Genomic DNA, 16,739 nt, shown 5'->3' with positions numbered 1-16,739 from the left:
TTTCTTGTATGTGTGTGTTTCATTTGCATTGGCTCTCTAATTCTTTTAACTACACCTAAACTAATTAATTTATTTTTATTTTTGTATCCCTTATTTTTTCATGTAGTAGTTGTATCTACTTTTTCTTTCTGTAGTTTGTATCACTTTGTAGTTTGCGTATGTCTCTGTAGCTTATTGTTTGTCTTTCAATTCTTTCCGCACAGAACTAAAGGCATGTTGTTTCATATATGTGTGTGCGTGTGTATAGTTTGTGTATGTGCTCTAACTGTCTTTTAATTTCTGAAAGGGAAATAATTTTTGAAATAATATGATGAATTTTTCTTAAAATCTTAGACTTGAGGTGCATGGCCAGTTCTTGAGACTAGCGCAGTTCAGAGGAATTTTCTTCATCCTTTGCACTGGCTGAAAGCATTCGGCTAACTGGAGCATACCTAGTAAAATGGTACACATGAATGCCAGCCAAAATGAGTGCGTATTTAGGATTTGGATGCTTTTGTCTGGGGTTTACATAATAGGTTAAAATCTTATACTGTCTTGGCAACATTTTGCTTGCATGTATACGTATATATATGTTCTGTATTTTATGCCCCAATGCCACGGTCTTCTCTATATCTTAAGTTTTATCTCTTTTCTACATATGTCATTGTTGGATGTGTATGTACATTTGTCTTTATGTTCCCTATTATGTAGCATTCATCTTAATTAATCTTCATTTTTTCCCCCATATGTAATAAAATACCCTAAGTTTGTAAAGTACAAGTAACCCATCCCTACCAATAAGATGTTTGCTTTAAACAGTGAACCAGTAAATGCTACCTGCTGAATGGTTGCTATAGGTTACTGCACAGGGACAAACTTAGTGTCTTTTATTAAATAACCCATAATATTTTTTTTTCTATATAATTTGTCAGATTGCTGGCTTATTATTTCTATATTGTCTGCATATGCTGGGTATCTTTTTCTTTAGTGTATATTTATGTTATAGCTATAAACTTTATATGTTGTAATTACAGCCTCCTTTATGCCTCAAAGTGCAATCTGTTTTGCGCTCATTATGATGCCCACTGTCTACCACTCGCAAACATTTGGGTTTTAGTTAGGGAAATGAGCTTTGCAGTATAGCTTTTAAGAAGGTGTTGCTTATACAGGTGTGGGATGTATTAACCAGAATGCTTGGGACCTGGGTTCTTCCGGATAAGGGATCTTTCCGTAGTTTGGATCTCCATGCTTTAAGTTTACTAAAAAATAATTTAAACATTAAATAAACCCATCCAATAAGGATTAATTATATCTTAGTTTGGATCAAGTACAAGGTACTGTTTTAATACTACAGAGAAAAAGGAAATTATTTCTAAAAATTAGAATCATTTGTTTAAAATCGACTCTATGGGAGATGGCTTTTTTGTAATTCGGAACATTCTGGATAATGGGTTTCCGCATAATGGATCTTATACCTGTACCAATTTTAGTTTTTGGAATTCCAGAATTCTCCACTAATCAATGTCTGTTGCCTTTTTTTTAATATGTATTGTTCAGTGTAATAATTCTCTTAAAGGAAGCTATGGGAAGGCCTATTAGAAAATTGGGTGTCTGATTTAGCTGGGCACATGGAAGACTAAAAACAGCCCATAATTTTTATGTGGGCACTTGGCTGGTCAAAAACAGTTATTGGATTGTGGCATAGCATAAGCAGGAAGAACCCCTATTTCACTGCTTATAGACTGTATAAAGAGACACTGTACAACTATGTAATTTCCCCCCCAGCGTAGTTCAGCAGTAAATGTTAAAGTTATAAATTCCATTTAATGGAAGAATCAAATCTACAATGATTTGCACTTGAGAAAATATGATTTTAGAGCAAACTTGTCACTGCAGTCCAGTCTTATCTGCTAAAAATATGCCATGCTTTATTCCTTCCAAATTAACAGTTTGGGTTGCTTTTGTATTTTCATGTAGAAATAGATTTGTTTGTTAAACATGAATTTTGGCTTGCTGCTTTCTAAAACCCTCAAATGTAGTTAAAGTTTTAGATTGTGTGGTTATGTAGTTGCATTGGATTTGTTATCATACAGAAGGGCTGGAGGGAGGCATGGACCAATTCAGTAGATATGAAAACGAAAAAACTGAACATCCTTGTAACCTAGTTAAGTAGTAGCAATAATCCTTATAGTGTGTCTTCATCAAATATTGCTTTATTAGAATTGTTCCACCGAACAGTACCGTATTAAGTGGTCTGTGAAGATCTTGATTAAAGTGTTTTAAGTAAAACAAACAAGTAAAATAAGATGAATGTACCCCATCTGTACAACTTGACTTTTTATGGTTTTGTGGTCCTTTGCACATGTATTGCACATGTATCATGAAACCTAAATATATTTTTAATTAAAACATCTATACCCCTTATAAGTGTATTTAAAAATCTAAACTGTCAGTAAGTTACTTTCATTTTCCATTCAGCACTTCTTAGATGTCATTGCCTTCCTTATATTCCCCCTCCATCGTTATGCTCTATATTATAATAGTATATCCTGGGCATGGGCAAAATGTCCTGCCTGTTTGCTGTGATTGTGAATTCCCAGACTGAAGGCAATGCAATTTAAATAATTTATATAATGTAAGTAAAGTTAATTTTGCTCAACTAACGTGATAGAAAAGGTTTTGGAATAATTTCTTAGGGTGAGAGTTTCCCTTTTAAGAGCAGGCTAATTCAACTGAGAGTCAACAACTCCAAGGGTTAATTGAATACAGGCATTTCCTGACAGGGTGCTTTGAAGGGTCCTTCCAAAAGCCAATTCTGCTATAAGCGTCTTAAACTGCTAAAATTTTTAGAAACTACCAGAATAGAAAATTAATGTAAATGCAAAAAGGGCTCAGTGGACCACTCTTAGTAAGTTTATATCAGTTGTAGGTTTTGATCCCCTTCAAGGATTGGATTAGCTGAATGTGGGCAGTTGCTTGTGTGGCTAGTACATGCAAGACAGTTTTATGAAAAAATAGGTAGCCATGAAAGCTTTTAATACTATACTCTATTCTTCTCACATAAATCTATTTGGAAAAAAAGGTTCTCTCGCCGAATATGGAGACCTCAAACAAGTGCCTTCTGGGCATGCTAAGTGCCTGTGCTCTAACTAATATCAAGCAGGCATGTGAAGTAAGCACCTCTTTGAGGTCATCATAGTCGGTGAGAGTCCTCAGAAGGCTTAAGGGGTGGAGCTTCACGCTAGACAGGGAAGTAAGTAAAAGAACTGCTGTTTAGCTGCTTGTGACAGAGAAACAGATGCAGGGAGAAAGGTATGTTGTTCTGGGGGCTATACCGAGTAATTTTAGAGATCTACTTATTCTTTAAAAAAAAAAATAATAGAAGAAGTAAAGAATGCCGTGCCCAAAAGAGCCTGCAAACATACCATCGCTTATATTAATAGTAAAGCATGTCATAAATGCAGATATGCAGTAGCTTAATATAGACTGCATAAACAAAGCTATGTCCTTAAACTTTGCTGTTTATTTTACCTATCTTTTTATATATTGGGTATATTTGGGTCTTTTACAATCACACCAGCTTTGCCAAATGTTTAGCTTGCTATACAAGACAACTACTTATTAAATCTTTATACACATGTTAAAACAATTGTGTTAGTAATAGGTAGAGAAAAAGGGGCACATGCAAGTACTTAAATATAAATGTGGGACATCGATTAAATATAGCACTATAAGTTTGTCACTTCTTTTTCAATTCATTAGTTTAAACATTAGATTCACATTATGCATTTCTAATTAGCATTTAACATGCTCTTGTAGACTGTACAGGTTTTTATTAAAGCATGTATTGGTCCCTAGCCATTCAGTACATGGACATTATATGTGTCTTTTCCTCTCTGATTGATTTACAGACATGTAATACTGAACAGGATAATACAAAATTGTAGGATGTGTCCAACAACTCACCACACGGAAGAGAGGCTCTGGTGCGCCGCCCTGAGCCTTCAGCTAGGGGAGCAGATATCACTGTTTTTTTTGAAGAGCAGGAACTTAATGAGCAAATCTTCAGGCAAAATTCTTCATAGTTTTATTGAGTACCTGTCTTCTAGACAGGTTAGGGCATTTGGCCATCAGTGGGATGGGGGAGTTGTAGTTCAGCTAAATGTAGTAGCAATTAGCATAATTTTTTTCACAATGACACCAGTAGAAGACACCAAGGGCAGCCCTGATCCCACTTTTATTTTTGGCACAGGATAGGCCACAGAATTTCATGTGGATATAAGTGGGAAGCAACTGTGTTAAAGGGGCAGTGTACCCCCAACTCTAGATCAATGAATAGGGCTTAAAGGGACTGAGAAGCCCTTGGTATAATTAACTGCTCTTTATTACAAAGCTTAATAGGCTGTAGCTGGGAGAAGGAAGAGGTTTGTTTACACAGAGGGCTTCTTAGTGAACTACTGATTTTTTGATTGTTTGAACCCACATTATGCCCTCTTTGGTGCAATAAATAACAACCGTACATATTTCCATAAACAATAGGTAAAATGTATATTCAGCACAAGCCCTATTTGAACTAATGTTGAAAGAGGTGGCCCCTGTGTGACTCTGCTTTTGGGTTGTAGCCCATAAATTAGAAAATAAAGCACCAGACTTTGAAAGTTTCTAGATGTCTGATATTCATTTTCATTTTAAAACTGTTATGTTTGTTTAAAGGTAAAGTATTCCACTATTTTTATGAAATCCTGTGGAAACTCTAGAGAGTTTCAGTGTTATAGATGGGTGTGCTGGGATGTCTTTCTTGAAAGTGTAATTATGCTTTTAATAAAATGTTTTATTCTGTATTTTGCACTGTGAGTGTTTTCCTTCTTTTATTAATAGATCTCAAATTGTATGTAGGTGACCTTTGGGTCATGTGTGCGTGAAGTGGGATTCTCTCTATCAGTTGTTCAGTAGTGAAACACAATCTGTTGGGGGAGCCGCAATGATGAGTGACTGGTCTCTTTTATGTAGCCCTGGGTAAGGTTACCTGATAATGAAAAGTGGTGCATGTCTAATAAAAGTTGTTAGGCACTGATTGCAAACTTAATGCATTAAAATGCAGTCAGAGCAGCCCTTAGATGGATTCTCTAAAAGGAACAGTAACTCCAAGCTAGAAATAAGGAGAAAAGGCACAGGTGACATAGCAGATAACACATAGTCCTGAAGAATACAGTGGTGTTTTATATGTTATCTGCTATGTCACCTGTGCCTTTTCTCCTTTTTTCTAGCTTTTATTGTCTGCTGACTAAAGGTGAAGACTCACGGGGCAATTAGTCGCCACAACTTTTTTTAAAAGGGTGCAGCATTTTTAAAGTAGTTTTAGATAAGGTGCTCTGAAGGGTTATACGTGTCATTTCACTGCATGGTTTGAAACTTCATTTGTTCTGTGCTATGGGCCATTAAGTAAGCAAGGCAGACTTTCTTTTAATGCTTTATTATCTAGAAAACACCAAATATTCAGGGTGTTTTTATTTAAATTATATTTTGTGTTTGTATTTTAAACTCCCTGCAAATTCCCTGTTTTACAGTATATTATAAAATATTGAATTATATAATAGGTTTGTGCCATTATTTTATTGTAACATTCCTTTACATTAGTCGTTATTTACGTTCTACAAGTATACATTCTTTCTCAGATAATTTGCTATTTTATATGAAAAACTCACTTAACAGGCTTGTGCTAGGATTTGTCCCTTAAACATTTCTGCTAGGCCCACAAGAACTGCTGTAGTACTTAACTCTTACATCCTGAAATGCCTTTATTTGTATTTGTTTTTGAAGTAGAAAAGTACAGGGATGTAGAGTGCAGTTTTTCACTGTCCACCATTTAAGAGAGAATTAAGTTAGTCACCTGATGTTTTTTTAGTACAGGTATGGGATCCCTTATCCAGAAACCCATTATCCAGAAAGCTCAGAATTACGGAAAGCCTGTCTCCCATAGACTCCATTTTAATCAAATAATTCAGATTTTTAAGATTGAATTCCTTTTTCTCTGTAATAATAAACAGTACCTTATTCTTGATCCCAAATTAGATATAATTACCCCTTATTGGAGGCAAAACAATCCTATTGGGTTTGATTAATGGTTTATTGATTTTTTAGTAGACTTAAGGTATGGAGATCCAAATTAGGGAAAGATCCCTTATTCGGAATACCCTTGGTCCCAAGCATTCTGGATAATGGGTCCTATACCTGTATTAAGCAGAGCTACATGACAACACCTTATGTTTCTCAGTTAATGTTTAACTGTACACATCTGTCCAAAGTGACCTGCAGGTGGCACTGTTGTTACAAAATTAATTATATAAGCCAGTGCTGTCCAACTTCTACGGTGCCGAGGGCCGGAATTTCTCTAGCATACATGGTGGAGGGCCGCTAATGGAAGCCAGTTTTGACCACTCCCCTTTTTGAAACCACACCCACTTCAAACCACACCTATTTTATCACAATGGTGGTAGCACAGCAAAATCCCAAATGCTTGGTCCTTACTGTGGGGATATCAACCATCATTCATATGTGAAAGAATTATGTCATATTAAGATATACCCTTAAATTCCATATGCCTCCTCCTCCCCTGTGGATAGCAGAGCAACCCCCAGCACATAATTACACACCTTAGGGACCATTTAATGGCTATTTCCAACTGCTAACAAACTCCCACAACAAACCCCTGCCAGGTTCACCTCCCACAAGCAGCATAGGGCAAGCAGAGTATGGCACACACAGGCAGCACTCTGCCTGTCCTATGCTGTCTGTGTGTGCCATACTCTGCCTGTCCTACCCTGCCTGTGTGTGCCATACTCTGCCTTCCCTATGCTGCCTCTGTGTGCCATACTCTGCCTGCCCTACCCTGACTGTGTGTGCCATACTCTGCCTTCCCTATGCTGCCTCTGTGTGCCATACTCTGCCTGCCCTACCCTGACTGTGTGTGCCATACTCTGCCTGCCCTACCCTGACTGAGTGTGTGCCATACTCTGCCTTCCCTATGCTGCCTCTGTGTGCCATACTCTGCCTGCCCTACCCTGCCTATGTGTGCCATACTCTGCCTGCCCTACCCTGCCTGTGTGTGCCATACTCTGCCTGCCCTACCCTTCCTGTGTGTGCCATACCCTCCCTGACCTATTCTGCCTGTGTGTACCACTCTACCTGCCCTATGCTGGCTGTATGTGCCATACTCTGCCTACAGTACCTATGTCTGAGGTGTGAAGAAGTGAACAATGGGAGTGATTACAGTCTGAGCCTGAGGTGTGAACACTGCAGGGGGTGAACAATGCAGGTATTAAAAGGTGTGAACAACACAGGGGATTACATTTTTAAACAATACAGAGGGATTACAGTCTGAATCTGAGGTGAGAACAATGCAGGGGGCCAGTTAATCTCAGTACTGATACCATTTAATGCTTACTCAAAGGTAAGCCATCAAAGCAGCCAGACAGGAGGGGGGTCGCGGGCCGCCAGTTGGACAGCACTGATATAAGCAGTCTAAAATTTTCTGTATCATGTAAACAAAAGAAAAAATTATGTAAAGAGCTTAGAGCAATTCTACATTTAATTTATCATGTAAAGTGGTCTGTGGGCCAACTGTCTTAATTACCCTATAACATACTGATGGGGGTCATCGTCCAGGTGGTGCATATGGAGTCAGTGTGAAGTAGATGAAAGCTAGTTCAGAGGACTGATGAGTGGGCCAGTGATGATGCAGTTCAGCCTATCCCATGCCATGAAAATAATTTAAAAATGTCAAAAGCTCAGGTAAGTTAAGGCCCAGATACATTTAATTTGAGTTTCTGTTCTGTTTCATGTCAGATAATTGTCTAAAGGGTGCATAGTCCAAGATATATTTCATATATTCAAGTTATTTAGGCTTTGCACCTTGTAGCAGCAGGGCTTAACATTTAGAAAAGTTTTAATGCAAACTTCGTCAGTATCAAAGATTCTTAGTTAACTCTCTCCCTTACAATGAATTCTTTGATTCCTCTAGTGATTTCTTACTCGATTTTTACTTTTGTCATCTTATCAAAGACCTCCCCCCCAATGTGAATCAGTTCTTTTACTTTTCAAATGTGAATTGAGAGACGTTTCTTGACTGGGGTTTAATATTCATAGGGTTATGGGGCTTATTTTAATTTCTTCGTAGAGCCTCTCAACTCTGTGCTCATCCCCCATAATTAACTGACTGGAATGTACATGTTAAGCTAGGCGCCTGTGTCCTTTTTTGCCCCCAATGATTTTAAAAGGATATTCATTTTTGCTTTTTAAACGCCAGCCCGATTAAAATCAGAGAGATTTTCTTCATCAAAATCTAACATCCTTGAAAAATTAATTTGATGCTTCTGTTATCAGTTAATTGAATCTGCTCAGGGACGAGGTTTGTGTGGAGGGTGATTAAAAGCGGCCTCTCTGGGCTTTCTTTCCCTTTCTTATATCAAACATTGCGACATTGTGAAACCTTCCTTTTTATTTCTTCATTTTTACACCTTTTCTGTAAAATAAGAAATGAATAAAGAATGTTCTTCTTGTCTTAGAAAAAGATGGAGTTTCAGACAGAAGAATAAGCCTGAAGATTGTATGAGTCCAAAAGTCAGTCATTAAATAAAAAGAGCAATGGCTTATGACACATCTGCATATGTGTTACTAGTCAGTGACATTAAATTTTAATACTAAATTTTAATAAAGTAATTGAACAGCTGACACTGCCTAGTCAAAGCAGAAATATTTGTATTTGTGCTGCACATATTCATAAACAAAAGATGTACTCCAGTTCAATCTGGTTGCATATGGCAAACAGTGCATCATTGTTTTTGGTGCTCTATCTTGGCACTAAAATGCTTTAGAAATGATCTATTACTTATCTGCCCAGCTGTATGTGTATGTATTTTTAAAGTCATTTTGTTCTAATTTTGTACATTCATTAATATTTTAGTTCCAAAATACACTTCATAGGTGGCATGCCCCACTTGTCCTATCTTGGCCTCAGGAGCTGACACTCTTAAAACAAGCACACCCCTATCCACAAGACCTCGTTGTGCAATCACACGTCACAATTTAATTAGCCGACCCTAATTAACAAAACTTGGCACACGCTTTTCTCTTGCCCTTGTCTTCTCTGGCTGAGAATCAATGGCTTTGATATGCTAATTAGGCAGTAATTTAATTTCAAAGGCCGCAATTAACAAGGGTGTTGTGGACATGCTGTAGTTAAGCAGCGTAATCTAATTTGCATTAGTAACAAGCAGGGACTAATTAGAAGCTTAATTAGACACTTAGCTGGCTCTCATGTTTACCTTCTTAATGGGATGGAGAAGAGGAACTTCCTCTTGTAGTACTTCTTAACTTTCAAGAGCTTAGGTTCTATGGTTGCTGCTGGACACTCCGCTGTTTGTAGGGCTCAAATGTGAAAATATAAAGTAGGTTTGCATGCAAATAGACTGCATATCCAATCTTAGCACCTTTGAAAACCATAGCTGTCCATAGCTGCAATTCGCTGCATTGCACAGAGTACATCGGCAACAGTCATAAATGGTTCAGCCTAATTGGTTAGATGGGAGGTGTGTTATTTTGGGGTAAACAGATATCATCATTAAGCTTAGGAATTTTTAATACCCCATATTTCTCCTGGATAGGAGGTTGGTCCTTGAAACGTTTTGCTTCATTCTGTATCCAAATGAAAGATTTGTGATAACACAATTGCTACATGACTGCAGGGCCCCAATATATGCAGGGCCATTGCATGCCAAGGCCTCATACCCTAATATGTACTTACAAATGTCACCCAAATACATTCGCAAAAGGCTGTACGTGATCAGCCTCATTTGCCAGCTATGCCACATCTGGTGCTTTTTCAGACATGTCCTGTGGCTGGCATTTAGGGTAACAGCTGGGCAATTTGCTCAGTGACAAGTTGGTTTCCTAGTGGAATGTCTCTAGCAGTCAGTTGCCTTACTTTAAGATTGCATTTAATACGTATTTATATTTCTAGGTTTTTATGCAACACACAGCTGAAGAATAGACCCTGGGCTGGTGCACTGAACTGATGTTCAAGTGTCATTGAAGGCAGGGGGTTAAAGACCCTGCTCACAAAATTTTATGCTCTAAAGTAGATGGCATTCATGTTATAAAAATAGATGCTATATTTTATAGGGCTTGTATGAAGTTATTAAATATTACAAGTTTTTTAAACAACAAATCAAATTGATACAATCCATCCAATGTTTTTTGTGCATGCAGAGAAACTCAACAACACTGTTGTGCAACTTGGTGCTTTTATAGAACCGTGTTCCTTATGCATAAGGGGCTGAACAGGAATTCCCTATCTGAAAGGTGTGGGAGTGCAGAGTCCAAGACCCTTCACCCAGGCACCCGTGTCAGGTGTACATGTAAAACAATAAGCATCTCCCTCCTTATCTCACCCCTCCCCAGTTTGTCCAGCATGACCTGCACAGCAGAATGTGGATTGGCCAGTTCTGAATGCTGTAAACTAACTCCCAACGCCCTATAATGTTTACTTACGAAGAGGGGGGACTGATACACAGGACTGCCCCACCAATCTCAAAATAATACTGAAAAAGCCTCTTAAGCAGCATGCAGGCTGTTCATCTTCTACTTTAGAAACCATAGTTGTCCTTTTTTTTTTTTTTTTTTTGCCCAAAGGCATTGCACAGAATGATGGGTGAGTAGAAAACAAAGTACAGCCAGTAAAAGCTAATTCCCACAGGGGCTCAAAACTGGGACAATTTTAACAGTATTATTAGAATTCTATAAAGTTAGAAAACAGATTTAATACTTTGCAATTTTTTAAGTTGTCAGTTGAAATGTGTGCAGAATTATTAACATGTATGTATGTATATATGTATGTGCAAGATGTGAAGAGGGCCCTGCCCAAAAGAGCATGCAGTCTAAAGTATATTGGATATCTTGGTATTTATTAATAATGTGCTAATTATTTTTCCCACATTCATCCCAATGGCTAGAATGTAAATCGCCGGTGGGATGGCATACGCGGCGCAGCGATTTGCAGAAGTTGCGCGACTAATCTCTCCGTTTGTCACTGCCCTAAGTCAAATAATTATTATCTTGCATATTTATTTTTTCCTATAGACTGGGAACCTTGATTACATTTGTATGCACAGCTGGGTTTAGCCACAACTGCATTTGGTGAATCAAAACATTCAACTTGATGTGAGCTTTATGTGAGCTTTAAGTCTACTTTTATGAATGTAAATACATTTTACATCAATGGAGTCCTTGCTCCATCTTGATGGAGCTCCGTCTTGAAGAAGCTGCATTATCTTCCAGCACCCGAGTTTCACACCACCGTAACAAAGTTTTGCAATTTGATTATTTTAATCAGAATTACTGTCCAGGTTCAGGTTCTTTTTTAGCATAACTGACTTAATTTACAGAATGTTTTCTTCTTGTATTGTTATTAGGTCACAAAATCAAGTCATGATGGTGGAATCTGCATCTGAGTCCATACGGTCCACCCCAACCAGCCAAAATGGAGTTGGAAGCCTCCCTAACCAATCAGAGAGTTGCGTGGGAAGAGAAGGAGCAGGCAGTGGTGACACTAATGGAGAGTTAAGCCCAGCAGAACTTCTGCACTTTCAGCAACAGCAGGCAAGTACCATTCTATTAGCACCATATACCAAAAATAAGAGGAAATGGAACCTAAAAAACTAATGGTGAACTGTTAATAACAGTTTGTGCTAGTGTTAACATTTCTACCAGCCAGTATACAAAAAGCATTTACAGGTCACACTTTATTGGTTAGGTTACTGCAACCGGACAAAATTAGTACCTTGAGTGTCAGACGTAGATGCAGGAACAAAACACACCATCCAATTTTATGATTCAGCTTTGTATATAGCTGAATCTGTGGTAAGTGCCAAACTCACCTGAAATCGCAGGGCAGTCATCCCTGTTTGGACTGATAAAGACAACTGTGAAAAGAGTATTAAAGGAAAAGTAACGCTAAAAATTTTTAACTAAAAAATCTATTCTACCCTCCCCCAATAATTGCCCTATCCTGAAAACTATTTGTTATTTATAATGCTTTAGAAGAAAATACCTGTAAAAATCTTGGCTTCCGGTCATTTCAACAAAGCTGATATGGCCATGCAGGAGAAAGTATGGGTGAAGTTTAACTATGCGGTGATAGATTGATCAAGTCTAGCCTGACTCCTTCCTATACAGAAGGAAGGCTAGACTCGATCAGTCGATCGCCGCATAGTGAACGCTTCCCCTGAAACTTTCCCTGTGTCGCCATATCGCCTTTGTTGAAATGACTGGAAGCCAAGTTTTTTACAGGTATTTTCTTCTAAAGCATTATAAATAACAAATATTTTTAAGGATAGGGCAATTATTGGGGGAGGGTAGAATAGATTTTTTAGTTAAAAATTTTTAGCGTTACTTTTCCTTTAAGATGGCTGGACATCTTCTGTTGGTTATTATTTGTGCCCCTGTAGCCTCCCTTATGCTGTATTGTAAAGCCATCTCATGAAATATAAAATCCCCAGATGACAAGAGTATTTTATTGTAAATTATATGTAAATGAATTTGCATTCCTTCTCTGGCAAAGCCACTATTACCATTTGTATTGAGAATAATTTTGGGACATTTGTTTATATTGTCCCAAATTGAACTATGCTATGGTACATAGAGGCTAATGATGGTGATCAAAATATTTTTTGTTACAGGGACAATATACATGTATAAACACCTCTACCTCTATCATTACTATAATAAATACTACTTTGTTACACTGTTTTTCCCTGAACCTGTGAAGAAAACTCCCTATACATAAAAAACAACTTGCCCAGGTGCTTAGTAAATCCAGTGAATATCATAAAAGCAAAAAGCAAAAAGGAATCAAGCAGCTCCAGGCAGCATTTGAAAACTGCAGCACACTACATGTTTCGGGCAGAGCCCTTTCTCAAGCACACTTGAGAAAGGGCTCTGCCCGAAACATGTAGTGTGCTGACACTGCCATTAAAATTCACTGCAGTTTTCAAATGCTACCTGGAGCTGCTTGATTCCTTTTTGCTTTTTGATTTTATGATATACTGTTGGGGTGGTTCACAGACACCTGGAATCTGCAGCCGTATACTACTGATTACTTGTGCTGAACTATAACCCAAATTTTTTTTTGTCTAAATCCAGTAAATATAATGACATTGTACAGCACTCTTCAGGGGGAAAAAACAATATTCTTTAAAAAATAGTCCAAGAAAAAACTCCCTAACATAATTCTCTGATCATTCTTTTGGGAATTGGGTTTAGGGTTTAGGGAAGTAATGATTATAGTTAATGGAAGTTTTAAAATAAAGTTATGAGGACTTTATGGCTTATATGACGTATTTATTCACAAAGTATTTTACTACCTAGGCTCTGCAGATGGCAAGGCAACTTCTTCTTCAGCAAGCAACAGGTTTGAGCTCCCCCAGTAGCACAGATAACAAGCAGCCCTCAGTACAGGTGAGTCCTTGCAAAACTGAAATATGCTGTCCTTTGTAAGTGAACAGGCAGATATAAAGGAAATGCAATGCCTTTTTTTCTACTTGCAGCTAGCTCCAGCTCTATAAAAACTACACTGTAACAAAAACTAGTTCATTTTCTCATTATTTATATGGGTGATAGAGTTCTGAGGTGATTTCTAATGTCCTCATATTTTACCAAGGTCTTTGTCATTTAGCCTAAAAATCCACTCAATTATTACTATATATTTTATATTATCATTTTGCTATGCATACAATTTAAAAACCAAAGGAAATATAAAAAAATTCACACAGAGATGTGCATTCACATAATTGTTCGGGTGTTAGAACTTATTTATCTTTAATTTTATCTATTTATTTAAATTGCAGGTCCCAGTCTCAGTTGCTATGATGTCCCCTGGAATGATCACCCCTCAGCAAATGCAGCAGATTCTGTCCCCTACACAACTCCAGGCTGTCTTACAGCAGCAACAGGCACTCATGCTACAGCAGGTAAGTTCATTAACATTATTTGCTAGGTGCCTGCAAATTTAAATACCAGGGCGACCAAATAACTGTTGTGAGAAATGTAAACTTGCTTTTGTGAGGCCAGATTATGTGGAACTGATATAAGAAGCCTCAACAAAAATATTATGCTTACATAGTTAACTTGGGTTGAAAAAAAGACCAGAGCCCATCAAGTTCAACCCTTCCAAGTAAACCCAGCACTCACAAACCTATACTGACCTATCTATACACTCAATACATAAACTATATATACCAACATCAGTACTTAGGGGCTGATTTACTAATCCACGAATCCGAATCCCGAATGGGAAAAAATCGGATTGGAAACAAACATTTTGCAACTTTTTCGTATTTTTGCATTTTTTTCGTCACCGTCTCAACTTTTTCGTAGCCGTTACGACTTGTGCGAATTGTCGCAACTTTTTCATAGCCATTACGACTTTCGTGAATTGTCGCAACTTTTTCATAGCCATTACGACTTTCGTGAATTGTCGTGGCTTTTTCATAGCCATTACGACTATCGCGAATTGTCGCGACTTTTTCATATTGATCGCTCGAAAAATTCGAGACAATTCGCAAAAAAGTCGTGACGGTGACGAAAAAGTCGCAAAATACCGATCATTACGAAAAAAACGCATTCGGATGCTTTTCGGACGTTCATGGATTAGTAAATGTGCCCCTAACTGTAGATTTTAGTATCACAGTAGCCTTGGAAACAACATAGTAACTGTAATGGGTATGTTTCCAGACAACTTACACACATTTACGAAGGCTGGTTTAAGGGTAGGGCTTACAGGGGAGCAAAGTTTTTAGGTACTTTAGGTACCCTTTAAAGTGAGATGAATACTCTTAATGAATACTAAGCACCTGCAAATATCGGTACCACAAAATAACTAGTTCTTTCCAGATGTCAAATTATTTATAGAACTAAGTCAACAACAGTCTTATCACAAAGGAACTGTAATGGATAATGTGTTCCATATTCACTTATGCCTACCCCTTAATTAGCCTTGGTTAATTTGCATAAGGGGTTAATTCCATAGTCTTTAGGTGGCCTATTTATCAAATTTTATCCGGATTTGTTTAATTAAGAGGTTATTTTTAATCTCGACTAAATTCACATTTTAAAAAGCACAAATATTTTCTTATTTGTTAAACATCCAATAAAAAAAAATACTCAATGTTAAAAAAACACATACCTCAAATTGTGAACTTCACATTTAATAGCTCGAATAGCTACCAAATTTTTTTTTTTTTTTTAAAATCGAATACTTCAAAGTGAAAGAATAACAAAGGAAATGTCTAGCACAGCTTCCATTGATGTCTACATGTTTTTGCAAGCTTTTAGATGAATTGCAACGAAACATACAATGGTTTAGCCCTCTTAGCCACCAATAAACACAAATACAATTCCATATTATTAGTTATTAGTAATTCTTGCATGAAAACACAGGGCTCTTTTGTATAGTCTTTCACAAATAAACAGCTACACTAGTGTTTAGCATTGATATCACACTAAGGCAACTTTTAAACTATTCAGCTAGTTAAGTTTCCTTTTTTTTCTTTTTCTAAGTTGCAGGAGTATTACAAGAAACAGCAGGAACAGCTGCACCTTCAGCTTCTGTCTCAACAGCAGGCTGGGAAGCAACAACCAAAAGAGGTGAGTTAAGTAGTCGCTCCGTTACATTTTGCGTTTTGATGTGAATTTTCATTATGTCATAAAATCTGACTTACACTGACCCATTTTGCTCCTTGCTGACCATTGTTTCTTTGTCTAACAGTCATCTTTGGGAAACAAGCAGTTGGCTTTCCAGCAGCAACTATTACAAATGCAACAGTTGCAGCAACAGCACTTACTAAATCTCCAGAGGCAGAACCTGGTGGGGCTTCAATCTGGGCAAGGGCCATTACCAATACAGAGTCTTCCACAAGGTAAGAGCACCATTACTCCCTGTCACAACCAAGCCAGTTTACTGGACCAGAAATAAGGGAACACAATGAAATAATATGTTTTATATGCAGTTATAAATGCATGTGTTGTGCAGCTTTTCTTTAAATAACTTTATAATATCTTATTAGCTGTATCTCCGTCAGACCTGCAGCAGCTCCTAAAGGAGATGAGCAGCAATCAGGAAGAATCTAGTAAACAGGACACTGTTGACCTGACCACCTCAATCACTACCTCATTCCCAAATTCCAAGGTTTCACTTCCTACAATACACCCCTCCTTACCTAATGGGCAGAACACACGCAGAGATAGGTGAGTGGTAGCTATACTGTATAAAGGTTTGTGGATGAGCTTGTTTTACCTTTGCTTTTTCATAGTTTTTACTCAGCATTATTTCTTACTACTTTATTCCTATAAGCCACATTGTCTTCTTAGGGCCATGACAGACGGGGAGATTAGTTGCCAGTTGACAAATCTCCCAGTGCCATCCCACCGGCTAGAATGTAAATCGCCGGTCGAATGTCGATATCACTCCAACTTGCCACTCAGCAGTAAAGTGTAACTGAAGTTTATCAGAGCACAGGTTACATGGCTATAGTACCTTGAGAAATGAAGAATATGGCTATCCCCATATGAAATTTCAAAATTAAATATAAAAAACCTGTTTGTGTTTTTGAAAATTTCAAAGCAAAATTCTGCTGGAGAATCTCAACTAAATGATGCATTTTGAAAAAAAAAACATGTTTTCACATGACAGAATTCGTTTAAGCATA

The 16,739-nt window shown here is 37.6% G+C and overlaps 1 protein-coding gene across 4 annotated transcripts in view; it reads left to right on the top strand.

The window, feature by feature from the left end:
• The window catches only part of foxp4 (forkhead box P4), a 42,415-nt gene that overhangs the window by 7,519 nt on the left and 18,157 nt on the right, over positions 1-16,739 (top strand). For 3 of the 4 annotated variants that reach the window (XM_012964612.3, XM_012964615.3, NM_001077187.2), the window contains exons 2-7: positions 11,448-11,634; positions 13,402-13,491; positions 13,881-14,003; positions 15,592-15,678; positions 15,800-15,950; positions 16,098-16,278. In XM_012964612.3, the coding sequence (XP_012820066.1) occupies positions 11,464-11,634; positions 13,402-13,491; positions 13,881-14,003; positions 15,592-15,678; positions 15,800-15,950; positions 16,098-16,278 (803 nt within the window). In that variant the 5' untranslated portion in view covers positions 11,448-11,463. The remainder of the gene's footprint in view (positions 1-11,447; positions 11,635-13,401; positions 13,492-13,880; positions 14,004-15,591; positions 15,679-15,799; positions 15,951-16,097; positions 16,279-16,739) is intronic. The other variant, XM_012964620.3, reaches the window with a different exon arrangement.

Source organism: Xenopus tropicalis, chromosome 2 (assembly GCF_000004195.4).
Source record: "Xenopus tropicalis strain Nigerian chromosome 2, UCB_Xtro_10.0, whole genome shotgun sequence".
NCBI classification, from domain to species: domain Eukaryota; kingdom Metazoa; phylum Chordata; class Amphibia; order Anura; family Pipidae; genus Xenopus; species Xenopus tropicalis.
This window is presented reverse-complemented; position numbering and strand designations above follow the sequence as displayed.